Raw genomic sequence first — 26,715 nt, 5'->3', positions numbered from 1 at the left:
AGATGACAAGAAATATTTCTAATTATATCCATTCACAGCCACAGTCAGTGAATATTGTGCAAAGAGATTGCCAAAAATGATTTTGCCAAGTAGGTCCCCAGCTAGGACAGCTGAGGTGGCTGCTGTGTTTGCAGAACAGTCTGTATAAAAGTGAAGCTGGGGTGCCTCTGTCCCGTCCTTCCTCAAATCCTTAAAGGTAGGTATGTGTGGCAGAACACTTGGCTAGCTGTGCACTCCCTACATGAGTGAGGGAGATGGCTATTCCTTCCCAAACTTTAAGTACTGTCAATATCCCTGAGAAAGGAATTGCATACAATATAGTTCTAAGACTTTGTGATTAAATGGGGGGAGGGGGAGATACCTAGCATCTCTTTTCTTTTCTTTCAACAGTTCTTGTCTGACTCAAGCCTGCCTCCGTCTTCATCTGATAACACAAGAGGTAAGAGAAATTTATTATTATCTTCCAAAGAGCAAAGGCCTCTCTCTATTGTTATGTTTTATTGAGTGGCTATTTTATTTTCTACCTTATCATTGGGCATAGGAGCAACTGGTCTTTAAAATCAGCTTCTCATGAAAATTTACCTTTTAAAGCCATTTAGTCAAACAAAATGTTATACAATTCCACTTTTGCATTTTGTTGGAACTTGATGAAGAAGGCAACCCTGATGTATATTTAATATGAACTGCTATGCAATTCAACCAATGAAAGAGGCTACATAGAAAAAAAAAAACCAAACAAACATTGCACCAGAAGTCAAAATTTCTGGGTGCCAATCTAGGATTTTCACTGATTCAACTCCCCGGGCCATGCCAGCTAGCTTTTACGTGTCTTCAAACGCACGTGTTGCAAGAGTATTAACACTGGAATTAGACAGCCGGGCTCATAGCTCATCACTGCCTCTTACTACCTCAGTGACCCTGGATGATCCTTTACCTTGTTGAACCTTAGTTTCCTCATCAGTAAAATCAGAAGGGCAGATTCAAGTTGGCTGCTAAGGTCCCCCTGGCTCTTGTTGTCTAAGACCTAAGCCAGTGGTTGCCAAGGACTCTTCCACCAATCAAAACACTCAGTGGGTCTCCCATCTTCTGCATGAGGAGATTTACATTGAGAACATATAGATGAAGAGAACTTGCTCTGTATTAAATAATTGATTTAAGCAAGTTTATGGTTAATATATTAGGTAATATCAATGTAGAAAAAGTAGAAAATCTATTGCTTCCAAGGGGATAAATGTTACTTGTTGACACTGGAGGTGATCACCTCTGTGTGGATAGAGCCCAACACCACACAACAAAGTGGAGGTCCCTTGAAGACTAGTGACCAAAAGGTAACAAAGGACTTCTGAGACAGGAACAGAGGGATAATGTCCTTCCTGTGCCCCACGACCTACTGCATAACAGCAGTCATTAGGGCAGAGTGATTGATTCAAAAGTGCTTCACTTAAAAACCCCAAAGCAAGGTCACAGAATAGCATTTGAAGGGAAAAGTGCTAACACCCAATGTTTCAATATCTGACCCTTGAAAACAGGTCTCAATTCCCATGTCTCCCTATAAGCCTTTTGTTGATTCTAAGCTACAGTATAGGGAAATTTTCCTATATGCTGAGAAGAGGGTCACTCTTTATAACAGAAGATGGAGACATTTCATGGGAAGCCTATGTTGGAGCCTTTGCCATCACTGTCAGTCACTAGCACCAGCATGCTGTCCTCTGTACTGTCTTCTCCTCTACTCCAAAGGTCACCAGCTTTTACTCTGGCCAGAGACAGAGTTGTTTTATCTGACCAGGATTTGTCAGTTGAAAAAAAAAAGTTGTGAATTGGTTTCGGCTTGAAACTTCAGAGTGACTATCAGTTTCAGGAGAGAAATGAGAAATGAGATGTTTTCAAAAAGAGAGGGTAGGATAGAGGGAGGCCATAAGCAGCAAGGACCAGGCAGAAACAAGGGGGAGGCTGAAGCCAGTTAAAGCTGGCAAAGACAGACTTTGATAGAGAACCACAGGGCAGTCTCATTAAAATGCAGATGTTTATTTTTCTCAAGCAATCCTTTAAAGTCATATTTGCTCACATAAGAGTTACAACCTGTGCACAGTTTAAAAGCTGACAGAAGGGACTTGGTTTTGACCTGGGAAAGATTACTTGCCATTATTTTAGAGTTTTCATAATATTAATATTTTATTAATATCCATTGTGCTTATTTTCCTTTATTTACTTAATTCTTGTCATTTAACTAGAAGTTTGTGCACATAAAATATTCAACCTGAATTTAGATGCTTTTTCCTTACATCCGAAGTTAACAATTTTGACATTAACCTTTAATAGTTTGTGGCAAGGGAAAATGGTTAATTTTTTTTTTTTTTTTTTTTTGAGACAGCATTTGTCTATTATGTAGCTCTGGCTTTCCTGGAACTATGAAGACCAGGCTGGTCTCAAACTCAAAGAGATCTGCCTGCCTCTGTCTCCCAAGTGATAGAATTAAAAGTGTGTACCATCAATATTTAGGTTTTAAAAATAGGTTCATTAAGATGAAACAGTTAGAAAAAATTATTTTGTATGTCTTTGTATCATCACAATGACAAGCAAACAAACAAACAAATGGAACAGATGGGTAGGGAAAGGAAAGGTGTTAAAAAAAAATAGAGCACACAGAAACAAGAAAAGATGCTGAACACATAAATGTGGTTGGATGGCTATCACCCCCTCCCCACAGCTCTTAATTGTGGTTTGTAATACAGAAGGAAGAAGCAAGGCTTAAAATGTCACAAAAAGTTAAACTATCAACCCATGGCTATTAGGTACTCTTGTCTTAGCTCCCTAGTACAGGCCAAAGGAGGAACCGGAACTGGCATAAGAGAATGAGCAAACAAAGCGTATTAGCATGGAAAGCCACAGGCCAGGGTTATCATTCGAGTCCATTTCTTCCTCTAGGTGCGCCCTGAGCTGCCACCAATAACCTGCAGCCATGAGTTCCGACGCTGAGATGGCCGTTTTCGGGGAGGCTGCTCCTTACCTCCGGAAGTCTGAAAAGGAGCGAATTGAGGCTCAGAACAAGCCTTTTGATGCCAAGTCATCCGTGTTTGTGGTGGATGCTAAGGAGTCCTATGTGAAAGCAACGGTGCAGAGCAGGGAAGGGGGGAAGGTGACAGCTAAGACCGAAGCCGGAGCGGTGAGTAAAAGCATGAAGTGAGAAAGGTAGGGAAGCATGAATACTCTTCTTCTGCTAGTTTGTTGACACCAACTGTATCCTTCCATTCTTAACAGACTGTTACCGTCAAGGAAGATCAAGTCTTCTCCATGAACCCTCCCAAGTATGACAAGATCGAGGACATGGCCATGATGACCCACCTGCACGAGCCCGCTGTGCTGTACAACCTCAAAGAGCGTTATGCAGCCTGGATGATCTACGTGAGTGTCCCCTGTCATATTTCATCAAGTCCGTGTACTTTCTGTTGTTGAAATGTCCCATTATGCCAGTGTTGTAAGTTATGGAGTCTTTGAAAGTGCACGTGTGGATAGCTCTCAGCCTAACCGCATTAGTTAGCTATCTGGAACATTAGTGCCGCAGTGGACAATGGGGGATGGTGTCAGAGGGGAAGCTGCCAATGTATGCAGCCATGAAGCCTCATGAGGACCCGCCCTTCCTTAGATCCTCTCCCCTTGCTCACTCAGTATTATTTTCAAGTTACAGTAATGAGGTGATTGCTGACTGAGCACCCTTATTTTTGTGCACAGACTTACTCGGGCCTCTTCTGTGTCACCGTCAACCCCTATAAGTGGCTGCCGGTGTACAACCCTGAGGTGGTGGCGGCCTACCGAGGCAAAAAGCGACAGGAGGCCCCGCCCCACATCTTCTCCATCTCTGATAATGCCTACCAGTTCATGCTGACAGGTGGGTATATCCATAATCACAACATCTACAAGCACTAGAAAACTCTTGTAGCACAGGGAACATGTGGTCAGCCTCTTGAGAATGAAGTGCTCTGTGCATGTGATAAGAGCAATAAGAGCGGGAAATTGATAAAGAATATGACGCACCATTAACATAACAAACGCATAGGGAAATTTGCTTACGTTTCTATGCTAAAATCCAAATTGGTCAATGCTCATTTCAGTTCAATTTGATCAAAGTTAGGTATCAACTCTGCATCGTAATTATATCTACTGTATTATCTCATTTACAAAGTAAGCTTTGAAATTTCGAAAGCACTATAGGGAATGCAGCCTGGACATTCAAAACATGACAGAACTTTGAATTATGAACCAGGTGAAAGAAGGAGACATGAGACTGTTAGGCCACCTGTTGCTTGGCTGATTCTCATTGTAAAAGAGTGAACTGGTGCATCCCATAACCCTTCACACTAATGAGACCAGTGTGATAATTAGCACATCTCTTACACTTAGTTCCTAAGACTTGTGAAAAGAAGAATGCACATTTAGTAGTGTCTCTGTTCTTTTGCTTATTTTGTCTGTGGTTTCTTCCCTTCACAGATCGAGAGAACCAGTCCATCCTGATTACGTATGTAGACACCATGCCTTCCTGTCTGCTGAGTTTTGATTGTTAGGGCAGGACCTCCTCCTGCCTTACATTCTGACATTCATTCTGTCCCCTCAGTGGAGAATCCGGGGCCGGGAAGACTGTGAACACGAAGCGTGTCATCCAGTACTTTGCAACAATTGCAGTCACTGGGGACAAGAAGAAGGAGGAAGCACCTTCTGGCAAAATGCAGGTAGGCATGTCCATCTGAGGGAGGAAAGAGGAAAACCAGGCTTTTCAAAGCACGACAGTGGCATGTCAAAACCATAGCAACCAGATGCCCGTGATGTCCAAGTTTAGAAAATAAACCTTGGAAGGGCTTTGTGAGGCTCAGATGAACAGGGTGATATGTTAGCAAGTTATAGGCCCAAATCCCCTCAGCCATTTCTCAGAAGCAACAGTGGGGCCTGAGAGGCAAAGAAACCAAGCCATGTCACAGGTGTGTCTCACTCTCCAATGTGGGCTCCTGCCCTTCTTCTAAAGCCTTGCCTAGCTATACAGTGTGATGAGTGGAAGGGGAGGACAGATGAGAAGCTATTTTAGCATATACAACTCAGATAACCCAGTCTCTATCTTCCTTTCCCATTTCTCTTAAGGGGACACTTGAAGATCAAATCATCAGTGCCAACCCCCTGCTGGAGGCCTTTGGCAACGCCAAGACTGTGAGGAATGACAACTCTTCTCGTTTTGTAAGTCTCCTGGTCATCCTGTTCGTGTGAGAACGACCACCGCTCTTTTAGATATTCCATGTCATTGTACTTTCCACCTATTTGGCCCTTAGTTAACAAAATGATTTCCAGTTTTTAACCAGCCCTCCTTTGCCTTTTTAAGGGTAAATTCATCAGGATCCATTTCGGTGCCACAGGCAAACTGGCCTCTGCAGATATTGAAACTTGTGAGTTAATGAACACTGGCAACTGAGAGTCTTTTCTTCGGGGCAGGCATATTGGAAAACTTTGCTCTTCTTTCTGCTGTGTGAAGTTCAAAGCTTAACTTTCCACTCATAGCCTTTTCATTTAAAACATTCTTAATCTGCCTTTCCAGATCTGCTAGAGAAGTCCAGAGTCACCTTCCAGCTCAAGGCTGAAAGAAGCTACCACATCTTCTACCAAATCATGTCCAATAAGAAACCAGAGCTTATTGGTAAGGAACATGATGATTTATTTCCTTCAAGGAAGACAACACCCTGCCTATGCTGTCCCTCTGAAATGTGCTAAAAAAACCAAATTTATTCTGCATGATCTTTTTCGTGTGTCCAGAGATGCTTCTGATCACTACCAACCCATATGACTTTGCTTACGTCAGTCAAGGTGAAATCACAGTGCCCAGCATCGATGACCAGGAAGAGTTGATGGCCACAGATGTAAGTGTTAGGGGAGAGGCAGGAGATAGCAAGGTTCTTTCCAGCACAGACCCCTCTCTTTTTCCATCAGAGTGAAATGGACTTAGGACAGACAGTGGGTCAGACAGGGCTACCTTTCAGGCTTTCTACATTTGGGGAAAAAATCACAGATTTAAATGTTACCCTACATATGCATTTATGTTTCAACTATCTTCAATAAATGTTAGATACCTGGCATCCCTCACCTAGGTGGTTCTTTTTACTTTTTATGGTGTTAGTCACTCTTGGCTCAACACTTATACCTTATAAGACAGTGATTTCTTTTATACCTTGTGTTAGCCTCTTACTCGGGAATCTTGGAAAAGCTATAGTGTTAGATAAGTAATCTATTCTGAAAGGTTTAAAAAAAAAAAAACCGTAACAGCCTTACTTCAGGGCCTTGTTAATAGTGTGTAGTTTCAGGATGAGGTAGCCCCAGCGAGTTAGGATTAGAAGGAAAGAGGAAGTTTTGGGACAGACACACTTTTATTGATCTCTACTGATGCCCGCCTCTATCTAAAAATAACCCATCAATGTTTAGCACGAGTAACTAAGAATGTAAACAAAATTCAATAGAGTGGAGAAGAAAACAGAAAGCATTTCAACAAATGTGAATGAATGGTCAGGAAAAATTCATACCCAGGTACTCCATGGTCAGCAAAGCTGTGACCTGGTATCAAAGAAGCATGTGAAGAGACAGTGGGAGCTGACACTCTTCTCACGCCTCTTTCTACTGACTGTTCCATATCAAGTAAGGTGGGAGGAGGGTAGGCTGGAGCTGCGCATTATGTTAGTGCAACATAGGAGCAGAAGAAATGAGCTGGGAGACAAGAAACAAGAAAGTGTGTGAATGGCACACATGCTGTCTTAGCACCCACACTACTCACATGGAAAGGCTGATCTATGTCTCCTAACATTACTCTGTGGATCAGAGGAGAAGAAACTGACTCGTAAGCCATCAGAGTATTAGTCAGATATAAGACAAAGCATGGTGAGGAAGTGGGAAGCCAGACCTCCTAGTGTCCCCAACAAATTGGCCATAGTGGTAAGTGTTAATTCAATTCTTTCAACAGACTGCTGTGGACATCCTGGGATTCAGTGCAGATGAAAAGGTGGCCATTTACAAGCTCACAGGCGCTGTGATGCATTATGGGAACATGAAATTCAAGCAAAAGCAAAGGGAAGAGCAGGCTGAGCCAGATGGCACTGAAGGTAACACTCCTGTTGTCACCATCCCATCTGATACAACTGAGCCTTTTCAGAGCCAGGGACCCCTTTGTACTGCCTGATCTTTCTAAGGAAAGTTAGATATTTTATGGTGAAGAGATGATACACTGATATTTTTACATTATTGAGCAAATTTCCAAGAGCTTTATTATTTCTGTACATTCTCTTGTTCTGTTTTTCCTGTGCATGTGTGCATGAATGTGTGTGTGTGTGTGTGTGTGTGTGTGTGTGTGTGTAACTGTGTGGTGAACCCAGGGCCTTGTCCAGAGCTACATCTTCACTCCTCTTCATTCTTCATTTGCTTTTTATTAGAAAATACTTACTTCTTGATGGGAGCACATTTTATCCCAGTGGATAATTCGGAATTTCCTTGCCACCGATGGGTTTGGGTTTTTCATATTATTATCTGCAGTGTACTTTTGCTGCATTTAAATATTGCACAGAGCATAGGCTCCCCAAGCTCCAACTTATGACCAATTAGAGTTGGTATTAGGAGGGGGAGTGCTTTTCAGACATAAACAAATTGACAGACTTCATAACATAAGCACCTCCCTGGTTGGGAGAAACCATTATTGCCAGAGTCACCATTTGCAATGAAGTGTAAGTCAAAGTGAGGCCCACTGCTCTTGCTTTTTCCTTGCAGTTGCTGACAAGGCTGCCTATCTGACAAGTTTGAACTCTGCTGACCTGCTCAAAGCCCTCTGCTACCCTAGGGTCAAGGTCGGCAACGAGTACGTCACCAAAGGCCAGACAGTGCAGCAGGTAAGCGTGATTCAACCCCCTGATCCACTTGAACCACTGGAGACTTAAAAGTTCATCCCTGTGTCCAACTCAAACAACTCAACGGATGCTCTTCCTGAAGGTGTACAACTCCGTGGGTGCCCTGGCCAAGGCCATGTATGAGAAGATGTTCCTGTGGATGGTCACCCGCATCAACCAGCAGCTGGACACCAAGCAGCCCAGGCAGTACTTCATCGGCGTCTTGGACATCGCTGGCTTTGAGATCTTTGATGTGAGTAATGAACTGACTAGCAGATGCACTTTAGCAGGCATGTGACTGATCTTGCCAGAGCCCTGGAAAAACTCTTCACAAAAGACAAAATATGCTCTACCAAAAGTACAAATTCCGGATGAATTGGGTTACCAGAGGGATCTGAAAACACGTCAGTGAGTGTGAACAGGACAAAAAAGAATGCTATGTTTCAGGACTAGAGAGCATCTCAAAGGATGGCCACAAAAACTTGTTCAAAACTGATCTTGTGTTCAAGCACACAAGCATGGAAACACTTTCTTAGGTCGCCCTATCTGGATATGTTAAAGAGCTCCTATTTAACAACATTTTACCCAGTATGCAAGATTTAATATAGTTCCTTGGGAAACATTTAAGAATTTAACTCTTTAGAATTTTAACACCCACCCTTTAAGGGATGATCTGAAAATCTAAACCTTCAATTTTGAGACTCTAAATGTCTCAAAATTTGAAAAATAAAGTATCAGCTGGCCTTATAGAAACAAATAGGAAAATTATGACCAAATTGCTTACATTCGTTTATCTCTTCCTATATAGTTCAACACCTTGGAGCAGCTGTGCATCAACTTCACCAACGAGAAACTGCAACAGTTCTTCAACCACCACATGTTCGTGCTGGAGCAGGAGGAGTACAAGAAGGAAGGCATCGAGTGGGAGTTCATCGACTTCGGGATGGACCTGGCAGCCTGCATCGAGCTCATCGAGAAGGTTTGTGTGACTTTTGAAACTTCAAAACAGGCACAAAAAGTGTCTGCCTTCCTATGTTTATATACAACCCCAGTTCTCAAAGAGTAAGCAGTGGCATCTCTTGACATGGTTGTGTGCTCTGATCAGTTTGAAGACACATCATGAGAGAACTGTTACTAATGACTAAAGTATGGTAGTCTCCAGGAAAGAACAATAACACATGCAAAATACATGGATTCACATTTTCAGCTCTTATAACTTCATGCTTCCTCAGTCTTTTAATGACATAGAATCTCCCTATGTAACCTTCACTGGCCTTGGAACTCACTATGTAGAACCAGACCAGCCTTGAACTCACAGAGATCCTTGTCTTTCTGTCTCCTGAGTGCTTGAAGGCACATACAACCATACATGGGCTTCCTTATTCCTCATTTTTTTATTCCTACACGATTTCATCAGTATGAAAGGAAGGGATAAAAGTACAGCCAGTACTCTGAATAGTTAATTAATCCTGGTATGACTAAAATGTTCTATTACACATATATCCTCATGTGTGTACTGTATAACAGGGCATTGCATAGTAAGATGCTTAAGGTTGGGGAGTTAATTGTTGAATCTGTCAATTCATCCCTTACTCATGATTACTATAAAGTAAATATACTAAACTTCCATTTGACCTTACCTTGGGAATGAGCTCTGACTTCTCCAGTAGTAATTAAGGGAATTAGTCATTAAGGAAATTAGTCCAATTAAGTTGGAGCAACAGATGTATCATATTTAGATAGAAACCATTAAACAAATTCAACATTCAGAACTTTTGGGATCCTGGGACTGGAGAGATGGCTCAGTGGTTTCAAAGTGCTTGTTGTTATGAGGTCTGGAATTGTGATTCCAGCTCCCACATCAAGTGGCTCACAAACACCTGTAACACCAGAGCCAAGGGATCCTCCATCCTTTTCTGACTTCCAGAAGCTTTCAAGCATACACACACATATGCATTCTCTCTCTCTCTCTCTCTCTCTCTCTCTCTCTCTCTCTCTCTCTCTCTCTCTCTCTCTCTCTCACACACACACACACACACACACACACATGCACACACACAAATGCACACACATTGAGATCTTGTCATGTGCCTGTTGGTACCATGAAAGAACCTACATGAAATCTCCCTAAGCAATAATAAAGGAGAAATAAAATGGAGTTGTCAGTTAGGAAAATTTCAAATACTCAGATCAAAATTTACAAAAATAGAAAAATAAAACCCTAGGTCGCGTAACTTAGGAAAATATGTTAATTTGGACATGTAATCCTTCCACTGTTCATCAAAACTATATAGGCTCCAGAAAAAGTATTTACTTCCTTCATTAGTATTTCAACTTCTGGATTATCAAAACATTTTTTGAGAATGAATTTGTGAGTTTGGATAATCATCAATGCTAAATTTGCTTTTAGTCTTCTGTATCAATTTTGTCTCGGAAAAATCAAACTGTTTGGTAAGCAAAACCTGATAGATCACCAGTCCTTAACTCCACAGACATGGGACATGGGGGAAGGGCTGAAAGTACAAAGAGTTTTTATGAGGCAAAAGGAGATGCACTTTCTTCTTGGTGAAGTTTCATTTCTGTTCATCAGATACAGCCTCTCCTTTCCCCATCTTTTCCACATCTAGAGTTGTGGTCAAGGATGTTACAGTGGGACAAAGCAGTATCAGAGTATATATGCATTTGTAGGATAAAAATCAAGCTTTAGAATTTCGTTTTACATGCTGAACACATTTGCCAGATGGTCCAGATGGGCTTTTAAACTAAGTCTTTCAGCAAAGTATATCCTATGCGTTCTTCAGATGATGATGGTCTTATTTTGTTAGAAGAGGGGATGATGAGATAAGATGTCATCTGTTTAGGCATAATTCCAAGTTCTTCCTTTGGAATGCCTTCTTTTCAAGTTTGTACCAATCACACAAATTGCCAGGGCATGATTTTCTAAGGGACCCATTACTATCTTCTCCCTTTTGAATATCTAGCCTATGGGCATCTTCTCCATCCTGGAAGAGGAGTGCATGTTCCCCAAGGCGACAGACACCTCCTTCAAGAACAAGCTCTATGAGCAGCATCTTGGAAAATCCAACAACTTCCAGAAGCCCAAACCCGCCAAAGGCAAGGCTGAGGCCCACTTCTCCCTGGTGCACTATGCGGGCACCGTGGACTACAACATTATTGGCTGGCTGGACAAGAACAAGGACCCCCTGAATGAGACTGTGGTGGGGCTGTACCAGAAATCTGGGTTGAAGACTCTGGCTTTCCTGTTTTCTGGGGGGCAAGCTGCTGAAGCAGGTAACTTTTTACATTATCAACTTGTTCTAGGATTCACATCACAGAAATATAGTTTGTCAGAGACAATACAGGTCAGTGGTTCTCAACCCTTTGGGGCAGTCAAATGACCCTTTCACAAGGGTTACTAAAACCATCAAAATATACAGATATTTACATTATGATTCATAACAGTAGCAAAATTACAATTTTGAAGTAAGAACAAAAATAATTTTGTGATTGAGGCCACCATAAAATGACTTGTATCAAAAGGTCAGAGTATTGGAAACGTTGAGAACCATTGATCTAGGTATTGACAAATATACTATGAGGATTCAGGCCAATGTGAGTGAAATGAAAGAAAGCATATTTAACAACCATGGTCCACAGGCATTAGGGCTTGCTGAGTCCATAGCATTGTTTATCAGTAGATTTTGAAAGGTTCAGGGATTTGTTGATGATTACACCAGCCACTTTTCCACATCAGTAATACTGCTCTGTCAAGCATCCAGCTGTGTCGGAAATAAGGAAACCCTCCACTAGGGCCATAGCACTAGGGTAACTGAATAAGGTTGTATTACCTTCCTGAAGTTTCCAAAGTCTAGATGTACAAATAATATGACGGGGACATAGGAAAATAGAAACTATCGGTCCCTGCTAGGGAGCCAAACTTAACTACCTAGGAGCAAGCATGCACCTCTGACTGTTTGGGGCATGTGTGCATGGGCAGGACCTTGCTTCCTTGTCTTCTGGGTGGGTACTTCAGGAGTCAAACACTGCTGCTCTGGACAGAATCAGAGTCTCCCACCTCATACCCACGTCTTCCATCTTTTGCAAAAGTCTTCTTCCCTGGGTGTCTAAAGTCACTCCAATGATGACTGTATCTTCCTCTAGAATTGAAGTAGATGAGCTATAGAAGGAGGAAGGGGGGAGGCGAGTACCATGGACTCTTAAGAAATGTAGCCATCCTGATACCTGTACACATGGAGAACGAAAAGCCTGGGGCAGATAATTTCCATTTTTTGCCATTCTACTTTTCAGAGGGCGGCGGCGGAAAGAAAGGTGGCAAGAAGAAGGGTTCTTCTTTCCAGACCGTGTCAGCTCTCTTCAGGGTACAGTATAATCTTACACTTAGAAGATAACTAAACTGCCTTTAATGAGAGATTTTAAAGGATGCTTACGACAAAGGTGGAAGAAAAGGTGGTAATGTATTTTTTAAAATCTGAAAGGTATCTCAGGAAGCTTTTAACAAAAAGAAGACACACCCACTGTGTCTCTTTCATAGCAAAGCCTGTTATAAATGAGGCCTTGCCCCCAAACCTCAAATAAGAAAGATCTGGTAGTAAAGACATTTTAAATAAAATCAAGCCTTCTTTAAAAATCACCCTTTGTGTTTCATAACATCTACTCCTTATGATCAAAGTCTCAATACAAAATCATTTTGATTGTCAGGGCTTGAGAAAAACCAACTGGAATAGACTATTTCTGTATAACCAGTGATGTTCTAGAAATCCACCCTCCAAACATAGGGTAGTTCCCTTGGTCACCATGACCTATCTGAGACAGCTTATTAGAATGGGATAAAAGAAGAATGAATTCTACAGGCACAAGTTATTCTAAACCTCTCCCTACGGTTTTATAGGAGAATTTAAATAAGCTGATGACCAACTTGAAGAGCACCCACCCCCACTTTGTCCGATGCCTCATTCCCAATGAAACTAAGACTCCTGGTAAGACCCTTCTCATGCGCAGAGCAACCCCAGTGTGACTTCTCTTTAGATGGCTGAAGAGAATGTATTCCCCTTTCCAGGTGCCATGGAGCATGAACTGGTCCTGCACCAGCTCAGGTGTAACGGGGTGCTGGAAGGCATCCGAATCTGTAGGAAGGGGTTCCCCAGCAGGATTCTCTATGCAGACTTCAAGCAGAGGTGTGTCTCACATCCTCTCATACTTCACATAAAGCACCGTTAAATTTTAAATGCTGTTTGGTCCTTTATTGTTTGATTGATCCATCTTTTCAATAGTAGCTGCTACTGTTCTATTATTTCTTAATGAGGAAAAAAAATTATGTTTTAATTATGCTGTTTGTTTTGACAGATACAAAGTTCTAAATGCAAGTGCTATCCCGGAAGGTCAATTCATTGATAGCAAGAAGGCCTCTGAGAAGCTTCTAGGTTCCATTGACATCGACCACACCCAGTACAAATTCGGTCACACTAAGGTACCACCAGTCCAATTTGCTGACATAATTTTAGCACTTTCAGAGTTTCTGCCTGAGGTGAAATAACAAATCTAACTGCTCTCTGCCAAGGTTTTCTTTAAAGCTGGCCTGTTGGGAACTCTAGAGGAGATGCGAGATGATAAGCTGGCTCAGCTCATCACCCGCACTCAAGCCATGTGCAGAGGGTACCTGATGAGGGTGGAGTTCAAAAAGATGATGGAGAGGAGGTGAGGAGCAAAGCGTGTCTGCCTTTCCCACCTCTTCCATCCCTGAGTCCAGTGCAGGTATGATGGTCACTTCACACATCTTTGCCCATTAGCATCTATTTTTCTCCTTCCACAGAGAGTCCATCTTCTGCATCCAGTACAACGTCCGTGCCTTCATGAACGTCAAGCACTGGCCCTGGATGAAGCTGTATTTCAAGATCAAACCCCTGCTGAAGAGTGCAGAGACAGAGAAGGAGATGGCCAACATGAAGGAAGATTTTGAGAAGGCCAAGGAGGATCTGGCTAAATCAGAGGCAAAAAGGAAAGAACTAGAAGAAAAGATGGTGGCTCTGATGCAGGAGAAAAATGACCTGCAGCTCCAGGTTCAAGCTGTGAGTGTCAGATATTGTACACAGCCCTTTTTTTGGTACCTTGTCAGGAAGTGACTGCATATAAGCAATCCCAGGTTTCAGAGCCAACAATTTCTATCCAGGTGTCTGTTGTGATTGCCTGCCCTTTGAACCACTAAGATTTGAACCCAAAGAAACGGCAGCCACAAAGCCACATCTGTGGTGATTTCATTCATATGTGCATTGTATACAGCCTAGTCCCTAGTGAACAGAGTCATGAAAACACCTAGACATTTTCCTTTCTGTATGGAGCATCTTCTTATATTAGAATATTCTCTCTTTGGTAAATATTGTTAAGTACTAACTAGAAAGCACATTATTTTTTTTTTTTTTTACCAGAGCAGGAAAACAAAAGGCTAATTTAAGCCCTTAACTGAATGTGAGGGAAAACAAAAACAAAAAACAAATCCCCCAAAACAAACAAACAAAAATCAGTCGAGTTCAAGAATTAGTAAGTGACTTTCCATAAGGACTGGGGGAGAGTAAATCATATATATTTTCAACAAAGCCACCTTTCCTCATTTTACCTTCTACACATGGATATTCAGAAGGAATGAATTAATCTACTTGATCAACATCTTAAGATCATTGCATTTTGTCTAATTTTTTAAAGGTTAGCAAGTTAATGACCTATTCAAAGACCAACTGGTAGTCATCCATTCCCAACTTTGAATACATTATAGTGTATTTTCGGATATATCCTGTACAAATGGAAGTGTACTATTTCTCCAATTAGGAAGCAGATGGCTTGGCTGATGCTGAGGAAAGATGCGATCAACTGATCAAAACCAAAATTCAACTGGAGGCCAAAATCAAAGAGCTGACCGAGAGAGCTGAGGACGAGGAGGAGATCAATGCCGAGCTCACGGCCAAGAAGAGGAAGCTGGAGGACGAGTGCTCAGAGCTGAAGAAGGACATCGATGACCTTGAGCTGACACTGGCCAAGGTTGAGAAGGAGAAGCACGCCACGGAGAACAAGGTTCAACTATTATTAACTTTAATCATTTACGAGTATTCATTTAGTACTGAATCTTAAACCTGAGAATCACTGAACGTGGAAGGAAGACAGTTAAAATATTGCCATCTTTTCTATGGCTGCTGTGTTCTCTGTCAGGATAATGTTGTCCTGAGAAGTTAAATTATCATATATTTTGGCAAGATGACAGGTTTTTTTTTTTAATCAGCATCCCCATCATCTGTTCAAATCTAAAGGTAAAAAACCTCACCGAAGAGATGGCAGGCTTGGATGAGAATATCGCCAAGCTGACCAAGGAGAAGAAGGCCCTCCAGGAGGCCCACCAGCAGACCCTGGATGACCTGCAGGCAGAGGAGGACAAAGTCAACACCCTGACCAAAGCCAAAACCAAGCTTGAACAGCAAGTGGATGATGTGAGTATAAAGAGCAATCTTTTTCCTCAGAAGAGATGACATAGGCCATCGTAAAATGAAGCCATCAGCGGAACCCATGAGCCTTGAAACGCAGGCTGAGGGTCCTCATGCTATTTGTTGTCTCTTCTAAGTTTTGTTTTTTGTTTTTTTTTTGTTTTTTATTTTTTTGTTTTTTTTTTTTTTTTCGTTGTTTTTTTTTTTTTTTTTTTTTTTTTTGAGTATCTGGCTAAGGACATGTGGTTCAGGGTTTAACAAAGTCCCTTATAATTTAGCTTGAAGGATCACTGGAACAGGAAAAGAAGCTGAGGATGGACTTAGAAAGAGCCAAGAGGAAACTGGAGGGGGACCTGAAACTGGCCCAAGAGTCCACAATGGACATAGAGAATGATAAACAGCAGCTCGATGAGAAGCTTAAAAAGTAAGTGCACTAGGATTCAGCTCTGGCTTCTCACTGTGTGAGTTCAGGGGAAACACATGTTGAAATGTTTCCAAATGATTGCTTCATGATATGTGGGGTAAATAAATAAGGGCAACTTTTTAAAATATTTATTTAATTAAAATGACATTGGGTAGATGTGTAAAACATGTACTTCTCTCTCTTTTAAGACCAACAGTATAAAAAGTTCAATTATTCACAGCTAGGAGGGCTGGGGGAAGAATTAACTATGAGCTACTGTGTTGCTGTTAAACTAGGAAAGAGTTTGAAATGAGCAACCTGCAGAGCAAGATTGAGGATGAGCAGGCCCTTGGCATGCAGCTGCAGAAGAAGATCAAGGAGTTGCAGGTAAGTCAATGACTTCCATCAGTCTAATTCATCAGGGAAAAAAGATGACTGACCCAAGATGCTGAGTCTGTCCTTTCCACAACCCCCAGGCCCGCATCGAGGAGCTGGAGGAGGAAATCGAGGCAGAGCGGGCTTCCAGGGCCAAAGCAGAGAAGCAGCGCTCTGACCTCTCCCGGGAACTGGAGGAGATCAGCGAGAGGCTGGAAGAAGCCGGCGGGGCCACTTCAGCCCAGATCGAGATGAACAAGAAGAGAGAGGCCGAGTTCCAGAAAATGCGCAGGGACCTGGAGGAGGCCACCCTGCAGCATGAAGCCACAGCGGCCGCTCTTCGGAAGAAGCATGCTGACAGCGTGGCTGAGCTCGGGGAACAGATTGACAACCTGCAGCGGGTGAAGCAGAAGCTGGAGAAGGAGAAGAGCGAGCTGAAGATGGAGATCGACGATCTCGCTAGTAACATGGAGACAGTCTCCAAAGCCAAGGTCTTTCTTAACTCCCTGATTTATCTGAAATACTTGAAAGTGACTATATACTGTGTACGACTCTAGCTAGCCAAGTGATACATCATTCGAGATATTCTGATTGATATCACTGTATTAAATGGAACCCCTCAAGTTTCCACAAACTATTTTTCAAAACCACCTTAAACTTTGTTGCTATGGCTGCAGCAATAGTAATGCAGTGGCAAGAAAAATTCCCCTCTACATGATGTGGGCCATAAATGATGTTCATGGTTCCCCAAAGAAAGGACTTTAGTTTCAATGATTACATAGTCATTCAGCCAGTCACATATACCCCTCCATTGCTGTGCTCCAAAGTGCTCCCAAGCACCGTGCAAGGCTTGCATCAGCAACATCAGCAGCATCCTGTGTCTGGCATACGTAGTAACAGATCTCTAAATCTCAGACATCCAAGTAGAAAAGCTTCATCTTGTCCTGTCCTTTACTTCCCACCACAGGGGAACCTTGAGAAGATGTGCCGCACCCTGGAGGACCAACTGAGTGAAGTGAAGACCAAGGAAGAGGAGCAGCAGCGCCTTATCAATGAGCTGTCAACCCAGAAGGCACGCTTGCACACAGAGTCAGGTCAGTCCGCGAGCATCACTCTCCTGGGAACAGCGAAGCATGAAAGGTCTGCCCCATCCTGGAAGCTGAGGTTATGCCTTGCACAATGTGTACAAGAGATGTTTACAAATGAATGACTCTATGCGCTGATTAGAGACAGGATGGGAAATGAATTTCTTGAGCTTAGCAAAGTTTTCTGACCCCAACAACCCTCAAAAATCCCCAATTCTAAAATACCAAAGAAAGCAGTTTGCTAACATTCTGGAGATGTTCTTTGCATTCTGTGAAATAAGGAGGGTCATTTGCCAGTCCACTGTACTCTTTGCTGAGAGAACAGAATTCAATCATTTGTGGTTTTTCTCTCTCAGGTGAGTTTTCCCGACAGCTGGATGAAAAAGATGCTATGGTTTCTCAGCTCTCCCGAGGCAAGCAAGCATTTACACAACAGATTGAGGAACTGAAGAGGCAGCTAGAGGAAGAGTCCAAGGTGAGAACCCTTGGTTGGAACTTTCATTCACGGAACTGGGCAGCCTGACACACTACTGGACCACCCGTGATTAGAATGCAAACTCACAAGGTGCAATTTTGGGTTATTTAGGCCAAGAACGCGCTGGCCCACGCCCTGCAGTCGGCTCGCCATGACTGTGATCTACTGCGGGAACAGTACGAGGAGGAGCAGGAAGCCAAGGCTGAGCTGCAGAGGGCCATGTCCAAGGCCAACAGCGAGGTGGCCCAGTGGAGGACGAAATATGAGACGGATGCCATCCAGCGCACGGAGGAGCTGGAGGAGGCCAAGTATGGGTTTCAATGAGTTAAATAGAAAGAAACTGAAGTAAAGGAAAAGGGAAGGAACATGGGAAAGAATAATTATGCCATGAAAAGCATCAAATAATTTCACAGTCCCTATATCTATACAGCTAAGAGAACCATGTATTCAGTCTAGCATCCCATTAGACCCTATCGTTAATATTCTTTTCTGAATTACCAGGATTAACTTAGCTTCAGTGTCCTGCCCCCCCTTTCCTCTGGTTTCATAGATATGCTTGAAATGGACACTTCAGATGGATAAGAGCTCTCCTGGGAAATTAGAATTCTGGGAGAGAGAAAATGGTCACTAAGAAGTAATTCTGGGAAAATCTATGGGCACAGAGAAATAAGAGATCTTAGGGGAAAATAGACTTTCCTAATCAGCAGATAGGCAGAGTTCCTTCTTTTAACTGATTCTTCTCACACTGACCACCACCTCAGGAAGAAGCTGGCTCAGCGTCTGCAGGATGCTGAGGAACATGTAGAAGCTGTGAATTCCAAATGCGCTTCTCTTGAAAAGACGAAGCAGAGGCTTCAGAATGAAGTGGAGGACCTCATGATTGACGTGGAGAGGTCTAATGCTGCCTGCGCTGCGCTTGATAAGAAGCAAAGGAACTTTGACAAGGTGGCCCACCTGACCTGTGATTTACAACTGGGGAAAGGGGGCCTTCTGCCTGGGTTTAGAGCTTAACTAATGACGTGCTTCCAGGTCCTGGCAGAATGGAAACAGAAGTATGAGGAGACTCAGGCTGAGCTTGAAGCCTCCCAGAAGGAGTCCCGTTCTCTCAGTACTGAGCTGTTCAAAGTGAAGAACGCCTATGAGGAGTCTCTGGATCAACTCGAGACGCTCAAGAGAGAGAACAAAAACCTGCAGCGTAAGTCCCAATCTTCCCACCCCTGCTTAGCTCTGGTTGGACTCTTCCATTCAGTCATCATTGCAATCGCTTCCTTTCATCTGTTCTTCCACAGAGGAGATTTCTGACCTGACTGAGCAGATCGCAGAGGGAGGGAAGCATATCCATGAGCTGGAGAAAATAAAGAAGCAAATTGATCAGGAAAAGAGTGAATTACAGGCTTCTCTGGAGGAAGCAGAGGTATACACTTTGTTTGCTCACCCGTCTCTTAAGGAGAATTGCAACTGGGGTCTATCATTTTGTAAGCTCCAGGGGACAATGTATACCATCAAGGAGAAATCCTGCAAATGCAAGAGCGATAATCTAAGTTGGGACATATTGAAAGTTTGGGAGGAGGGCTAAATGTCACGGTGAGGTGACCAAAATGTTGCTTTTATCAAGGCATCCCTTGAGCACGAAGAAGGTAAAATCCTACGTATCCAGCTGGAGTTGAACCAGGTGAAATCCGAGATTGACCGAAAAATTGCTGAAAAAGATGAAGAAATAGATCAGCTGAAGAGAAACCACCTCAGAGTCGTGGAGTCCATGCAGAGCACGCTGGACGCTGAGATCCGCAGCAGGAATGATGCTCTGAGGATCAAGAAGAAGATGGAAGGTGACCTCAACGAGATGGAAATCCAGTTGAACCATGCTAACCGCCAGGCTGCAGAGGCGATCAGAAACCTTCGGAACACACAGGGAATGCTGAAGGTACCTAGTGGTGAACGCTAATGGTGTTGGCAAGCTCAGTGTTATTGTAGAATTTAAATCTTAAATTTTTAGGAAAATTACAGGATATAAATTATCAAGGCAATGTGGTAGCAAGATAAAAACAAAATACTATGTGCCTAGTTAGGAAGGAGCTAAGTTCCATCTGAAAGGCCCAAGAAAGAATTTGCTTTGCCACCTGAGACAAAGTGAGTGGTAAGGTGTATGTAGCTAGTGATGACACAATTCAGCTTCCCAAGTGCTAGAGCTTTAGGCATGACCCACCAAACCCATCTCTGGACCTCCCCCTTTTAAGCATCTAAAATGATATAACCAGTTTAGGTGAAATTTAATGGTACTTTCATGATACAAAATTGCATAGATTTGTCCATGATTGATTTTTATGATTTGGGGATTTGAAATAAACCATTGTGTGCTTTTGAATTTAATTTTGAATTTACACTACGCATCCGAGACTACGCCATTAAGGGTACTCATAGATGTTCCTATCTAATCAGACTCTGAGATAATAAGATCCAGGAGTGAGCATCACATTAAATCTGAATCCCCTTTAACTGGTACGTGAGTAAGAGTTTCTATGCTTTCTGTGCAGGACACGCAGCTGCATCTGGATGATGCTCTCAGAGGCCAGGATGACCTGAAAGAGCAGCTGGCCATGGTTGAGCGCAGAGCAAACCTGATGCAGGCTGAGATTGAGGAGCTCAGAGCATCTCTGGAACAGACGGAGAGGAGCAGGAGAGTGGCTGAGCAAGAGCTACTGGATGCCAGTGAGCGTGTGCAGCTCCTGCACACTCAGGTGAGGTCCATGACCAGGGCTATCAAATGCACTTCCTGAAGGTAGTCTGAAGAGGTGAGCTTTTTTGTGAGCTGTACATGTAATGTTGGCAGGAATATCTTCCCAGGGTTTTAGGAAATGCAAAAGAGGACCTAAGTATGACTAGAGACACAAACAGTTTACAAGTCCCTTTCTGGGCTGCTATAGTCATGGACATGAACAATCTGGAGTTTAAAGCTTATATAAAGAAGTACAAAAGACAACATGCAGTTATCCATCCAACAATGGTGGCCATCTTATCTTTTACAACTGCACACAGCAAATAAATAAGACGATAAAATGTAAAGATAGTAAGCCATCTTATTATTATCATGTTAACATCGCAGTACATGTAAAGAGCTCTTGGCTTCAAATCCATGGGGCCGTCATTAGTGCTAGTTAGCACTTGTGTTCCACAGTGCATTTAAATAAGTTAAATAAAGCAATTAAATAAGTGGTGGTATAATCTTTCAAGGACCATATGGAACATTCACTGCCTCAGAAAGACAGTCACAAAACAGAAAAAAAAATAATACAGCAAATTAAGGTGAAGAATCTCCTGTCTTTTTTTTTTGTAAAACAGCATACAGAAATATTCAAAAAAAAATAAGCAAAAGTGTTATTAATGGTTGTCTCTGTTTATTGAGGGCATATTTTTGTCTTATGCTCATTGTATACTCTACCTTTTAAAATAATAAACCCATGTAACAGAATACTTTTGAATGCTGTAATATGCAAAACCAGCAATTATGGGAATGTTCAAATCCATACTGTAATTTTAAAAACCAAATATTAGTTAATATGTGACACTTTTCTTACTAATTATGAGCATCTAGAATTGATTGACTATTTCAAATACTGTTAACTTTCCAAAACCATGGGGGCTCCTGACTATCTTTTGTATCAATAAATATGCTATTTATGAACTTAGAAAATAGAGGCAATCAATAAGGATAGACAGCTAAAATAAGATTTTTTCATCAGCTGTGTGGTACATAGCACTAGAAAGCTGGACAGTTTTGCTTTGTGTTTACAAGATCCGTGGATAACAAGTAAATACCTTTGGCACTAGAGATTAAATTTTACATTGAATCATTTACATTTTCTGACCAGGGATATAGCTAGAAAAAGCCATGAACTTGGAAATAACTTCTGATTTTGTTTTTATTCTGAACATTTATTATTATCATCAACTATTTAGGGCTACATACACTAGTTAAAAATGTAATTAAATATAGTTTTTTTAATTTATAACAGAACACCAGCCTCATCAACACCAAGAAGAAGCTGGAGACAGACATTTCCCAAATCCAGGGAGAGATGGAAGACATCGTCCAGGAAGCCCGCAATGCAGAAGAGAAGGCCAAGAAAGCCATCACTGACGTGAGCAGAGGGTGAAATGGAGATAGCAAGTCTGAATCCTGCAGGGCCTTGTCAGCCCTTACCAACTCTGTTTTATCACTCGTCAGGCTGCCATGATGGCAGAGGAGCTGAAGAAGGAACAGGACACCAGCGCCCACCTGGAGCGGATGAAGAAGAACATGGAGCAGACGGTGAAGGACCTGCAGCACCGTCTGGATGAGGCTGAGCAGCTGGCGCTGAAGGGTGGCAAGAAGCAGATCCAGAAACTGGAGGCCAGGGTGGGTGTCTATGTCTTCTTTCAGCCCCCTGCCCATGCTTGTGTCAACAATCACAGCCAAACTGGTAACCGTGTTCTCTCTCCCAGGTGAGGGAGCTTGAAACCGAGGTGGAAAATGAACAGAAGCGCAACATTGAAGCCGTTAAGGGTCTTCGTAAGCACGAGAGAAGAGTGAAGGAACTCACCTACCAGGTGATGGCCTTTTCCTTCTCTGCCAGGCCTTTTGAGAAAATAAAACTAGCAGGGTAGTGTCCGCTAATGAAGTCATCTGTTTGCTGCATCTTTCAGACCGAGGAGGACCGCAAGAACGTGCTGAGGCTGCAGGACTTGGTGGACAAATTACAGACTAAAGTGAAAGCCTACAAGAGACAAGCTGAGGAGGCTGTGAGTATCTCCACAGGGAATGGTCCAAGATCACAGCTGGTTCTGTGAGGCACTGAGGTTCCCATAATTCAGGGGACTTTCTTGTAAGGCAATAAGCAAATCAGGATCACCCCAAATTAGGTAGGAAAATGAATATTTGGAAACCAAACTTTTGCTGCAGATTGTTAGAGCTTTAGACATTCTAATTCATTTCTCTGAGACTGCTTCAAGTCCTGTTTCAGACACGTTAACACAGAAATGCTTCTCTACTATGCTATACTCACTATCTAGAACATTCCAAACTCCCAGCAATCATAGAGACTGTACAAATAAGTCTGGATTATTCTAAACCTAATTTAACATTGTGATTAAATCCAGTTCTGAACTTTAAAAAAAAAATCTTTCTCATTCTGTTAGTTCTCAACTCTTCCTTAAAGCTCTGTGTCTTCTCTTTGAAGTTTTAATCAAACGAGATTGAATCAGATCCCTGCTTCTTTGACCTCTGTGTAGTCACTATAGCATTCTCCATGTGCCAGGAAAAGTCAAATGAAAGAGAAAAAAGGCGGAGGGCATTGTAAGCACACTCACTTATGTCATCAAATCCATGAGCTATCCTGCCTCCAAATAAGAATGTCACCAAATGACAGAACCTTTTACTTTATCATTCATGAAACAAATCCTGTAGCTTCTTTTAGCAACAAAGGCAATTAACAAGCAGAAAATGTCAATTTTTGGTCTCTCCAATTTGTTCCCATTTACAGGAGGAACAATCCAATGTCAACCTTGCCAAGTTCCGCAAGATCCAGCATGAGCTGGAGGAAGCCGAGGAACGGGCTGACATTGCTGAGTCCCAGGTCAACAAACTGCGGGTGAAAAGCCGGGAGGTTCACACCAAAGTCATAAGCGAAGAATAATTCATCCTTCTGTTGAAAGGTGACAGAAGAAATCACAAAATGTGACGTTCTTTGTCACTGTCCTGTATATCAAGGAAATAAAATCTGCAGATAATTTTGCAATCTAGAAGTTCATTTGTCTTTTAATTATAAGTTCCATGATGATTTGGGGATCAATTTATTTCTTAAACATGTGTTGAGTGCCTACTATGTGCAGTGATGTCAAGGAAATGAACCAACTAAAGACGAAGGACATGAATACTACCCCACCAACTTTACTGGGTATTGAGAACATGTCTGGTACAAGAACGCTCACCAAGGAAATGAGTTATCCCTGTTTTCAAGGAACTCAATTGAGAGGGTAAGGAAAGCACATTTCAGACAAACATGGAAGACTGTATTTTCCTAGACAGAAGACTAAAGATAATTCATAACAAGGATATAAGGTGCTACAAAGGAGTCTGTGAGCTCCCTCTGAGATGAGCAGTCAGCTATCAGGTGATAGAGAAAGGAGATGGTCAGAAAACAATAATGAGATTTCACAGTCATTTTAGCATAGATGTCATGAGCAAAGGGCAACAGATGAGAGCAGACACAGGAAGGGAAGGCCTGATGATAAAGGGAATGGCCTCTCACACAGCTTAGAAGAATTAGGGCATGCATCAAAATGGCCCAATTTCACAAGAAAGAGTTGTCCAATTCTGATAATGGTACACATGGAGGAAAGAGTAAGATAGGAAGGACCAGAGACTCAAAGGCTGTTTGGAAGGCATGGTGCAGATTCAAGGCAATGGTGGTAGAATGACCAGGAAATTGGAGAAAGAATGCAGGGTTCTCATGCTAACCAGAAGAGGTGGGGCAGCACCAAGGAAATCAATTCCACAGTGTTCAAAATGACAGATTGCTTTGTGGTTATCCATTTCATTTCATTTCATTTCATTTTGGGAAAAATTCTTTTCTTTGGAACTCTTTCCCCTTCCAAGAAGAATGAATAGGAGAATTTGGACAAATTCTCATGTTGACCTGCTTTCTATAGAATTTGACTTTCCTTAGTAGCTTGCACATTGTAAGGAGGATGGAGAAAAGAATTTCATTTCCTAATGTCACCTGCACACACAAGAAATATGATTGACTTTATTTTAGCCACTGTTTGATTTTTTTCTTTTATACTTTCTTGAAAATTAAAATTTTGGTTTCACTGGGTGGATGTTGAAAAAATAAGGCAGAAGAAGCCCAATTTCCCCCTTTCAAGTGGCCAATAGATAACCCTTTCTAACGAGGAGGCCACTTTGAGAAACTGTCTTCCCTTTGAGAAACCTAATTAGTAATGAGGAGCTTGCTTCAGCAGAAGAGAATTTCAAAAGCCTAGAAATTAATTATGAAGAACATCTCACCTCAGCCATGATGAAGACTAATGAAATATCCTGCTTAGAGCAGGCATTTATTATCAAATCTTAATTAAGCTCTGTAGAGTTAACATATTGACCTCCAGAGCACTAGGCAACCATTGGATTATTCTGTCTCCTGACTACGTAAGTGATTGCCTAAGCAGAGTTAAAAATGGGTTTTGTTATATGTAAGTCAATTATTCTGCCTCCCTTTAAAGTAAGAAGCTTAGAGATTGCAGATATTCTGGTTAACATTTTCCTCATCTCCCTGACATATTAGGTGGGTTTCAGCCTCCATTATGTGTCTACTAGAATAAAGCCACACCCAATCACCTGGGACTGCCCACACAATACTCTCTACCTTCTCTTTCATTGCTCTGAGGTATTAAGAGATATCTACACTTCCATGAACCAAGACAGAGTGCATGCAAAGGGCAGGGTGTATTGAAATTTCAATATACACAAATGTTCCTATTGCAACAAACACTTCATCTGGACTGGCTGACTAACCAACTAAGAATATCCTGGGGACTGGAGAGATGCTTAGAGCCTGCACTTCTCTTGCAGAGGAACTGAGTTTAGTTCCTAGTGCTCCTGTTGGGAAGCTCACTATGACCTGCAACTCTAGGAGCACCTGACAGCTCTGCCTTAACGTCCATACATCTCATCTTCTTGATTTTCTGCATTTCTGTCCTGATACAAGGCTAATTACTGATTGTCTCCTTCTGCTAAAACATAAGCTCTACAATGACAGACAGTGCATCTGGCTTACTGTTGAGTATGTGGTCAGGTATGGCCTGCCACATCACAAATGGTTAAGAAATGTTTGCTGAATAAATGAGAAAGTTTGGTATAAATTTTCTCTGCACTGTGTACAGTGTTATGCTGTACACATGCCATCTAAAAATGGATCTACATGCAGAGGAAATTTTAATACAGTCTCTCTCACAAATTTGTTAAGGAAAAATTTCCCTCCCTAGGAGATGGAATAGTTGCTTCTTTACCTGTTTTTTTTTCCCGAATAAGTATGTGTCAGGAGCCATAATGAGACAAGCTAATAATTAGCAGATGATCATCTTGAAATGCTTGCTTCGGATTATTATATAATCTGCGACGACTGTGACCCCATTAACAAGGCTGTGGCGGATGTAATTTTAGGAAAGATTCCTGCTATTAATAAGCTTTTCCTATTATTATTATTTTGTTAAACATATGTAACAATCACTAAGCAATAGCACACCCCTTTGTAGCAGATCTCTGTAGATCCACGAAGATGTACTGTCTTGTAGTCTTGTAGTGATGCTATATAGACAAATAGATGACTTCTTAAGTCTTAATGATGATCCTATAAGAATTCGTAAAATTATATCAATGATTACTAAGCTCTTTTATAACGGGACTGCTATTAGGTCCCTCTCTGATAGTCAAAACTGCAATGAGAACTCTGCCAGACTCCTGAGTGTCATCAGTTAATTGCCAGACTTTCTCCTGCTAAGAGCACATTGCAAGAAGTTATAAAACAATTAACCTTGGTCACTAAAAGGGAATTCACAATTTATCATAGGTACCAGAACAGAAGAGAAAATATTGCCTGGGTTTATCTATACAAAACTTCACTAATTTCTTAAGTTATAGTTTCAAACTTTCAGCGAACCTGTGGAGCTAGACAGGTGATGAATGTCTAGCTAGATAATTACTCCTAATGGATATGCATGTAAACATTCTGTGTTGTAAACTTCTATTTCAATTTATGATTTGAATTTTGGTGTGAACTTGTGATGAACTTTGTAACATGTGATCATGTACTCTGAATGATGTATAAGTACTGAAGACGAAGACAAAGGTGACATTTGTTAGGAGCCGTTCGTCCTTTCCTTTTCTTTCCCCCTGCCTAGAATTTTTCTGTCTCAGAATTTTCACTTTGTTAGAATCTTTTCCTTTTCCCCACTTAGG

General features: G+C 41.9%; 1 protein-coding gene across 1 annotated transcript; it reads left to right on the top strand.

Moving 5' to 3' along the window:
* The first annotated feature begins 171 nt into the window (after positions 1-171).
* On the top strand, positions 172-23,504 carry LOC117710155 (myosin-4). Its single transcript, XM_034504815.2, has 40 exons — positions 172-196; positions 391-439; positions 2,926-3,163; positions 3,259-3,402; positions 3,730-3,886; positions 4,486-4,513; positions 4,610-4,724; positions 5,128-5,220; positions 5,363-5,426; positions 5,576-5,674; positions 5,791-5,894; positions 6,986-7,124; positions 7,783-7,901; positions 8,002-8,151; positions 8,707-8,877; positions 10,880-11,189; positions 12,207-12,277; positions 12,808-12,895; positions 12,976-13,093; positions 13,263-13,386; positions 13,477-13,613; positions 13,729-13,984; positions 14,739-14,981; positions 15,215-15,391; positions 15,664-15,809; positions 16,085-16,175; positions 16,265-16,654; positions 17,131-17,257; positions 17,605-17,723; positions 17,835-18,031; positions 18,485-18,668; positions 18,753-18,918; positions 19,013-19,137; positions 19,339-19,647; positions 20,258-20,461; positions 21,737-21,862; positions 21,949-22,119; positions 22,206-22,310; positions 22,407-22,502; positions 23,243-23,504. Exons 3-40 carry the CDS (start codon positions 2,960-2,962, stop codon positions 23,393-23,395), a joined length of 5,820 nt encoding a protein of 1,939 aa, XP_034360706.1. The 5' UTR covers positions 172-196; positions 391-439; positions 2,926-2,959; the 3' UTR covers positions 23,396-23,504.
* Positions 23,505-26,715: the final 3,211 nt, after the last annotated feature.

The sequence above is a fragment of the Arvicanthis niloticus genome, chromosome 6 (genome assembly GCF_011762505.2).
Source record: "Arvicanthis niloticus isolate mArvNil1 chromosome 6, mArvNil1.pat.X, whole genome shotgun sequence".
In the NCBI taxonomy this organism is placed as follows: Eukaryota; Metazoa; Chordata; class Mammalia; order Rodentia; family Muridae; genus Arvicanthis; species Arvicanthis niloticus.
Note: the sequence above shows the minus strand (reverse complement) of the source record. Positions and strands in the feature narration are given on the sequence as shown.

Bases quoted from the DNA above. Each gene is read 5' to 3' on its own strand.
- LOC117710155 (XM_034504815.2), top strand. From the start codon at position 2,960: ATGAGTTCCGACGCTGAGATGGCCGTTTTCGGGGAGGCTGCTCCTTAC. The intron at 7,902-8,001 runs GTAAGCGTGATT...CTCTTCCTGAAG, and splicing joins AAGGCCAGACAGTGCAGCAG to GTGTACAACTCCGTGGGTGC. The intron at 20,462-21,736 runs GTGAGGTCCATG...AATTTATAACAG, and splicing joins TGCAGCTCCTGCACACTCAG to AACACCAGCCTCATCAACAC.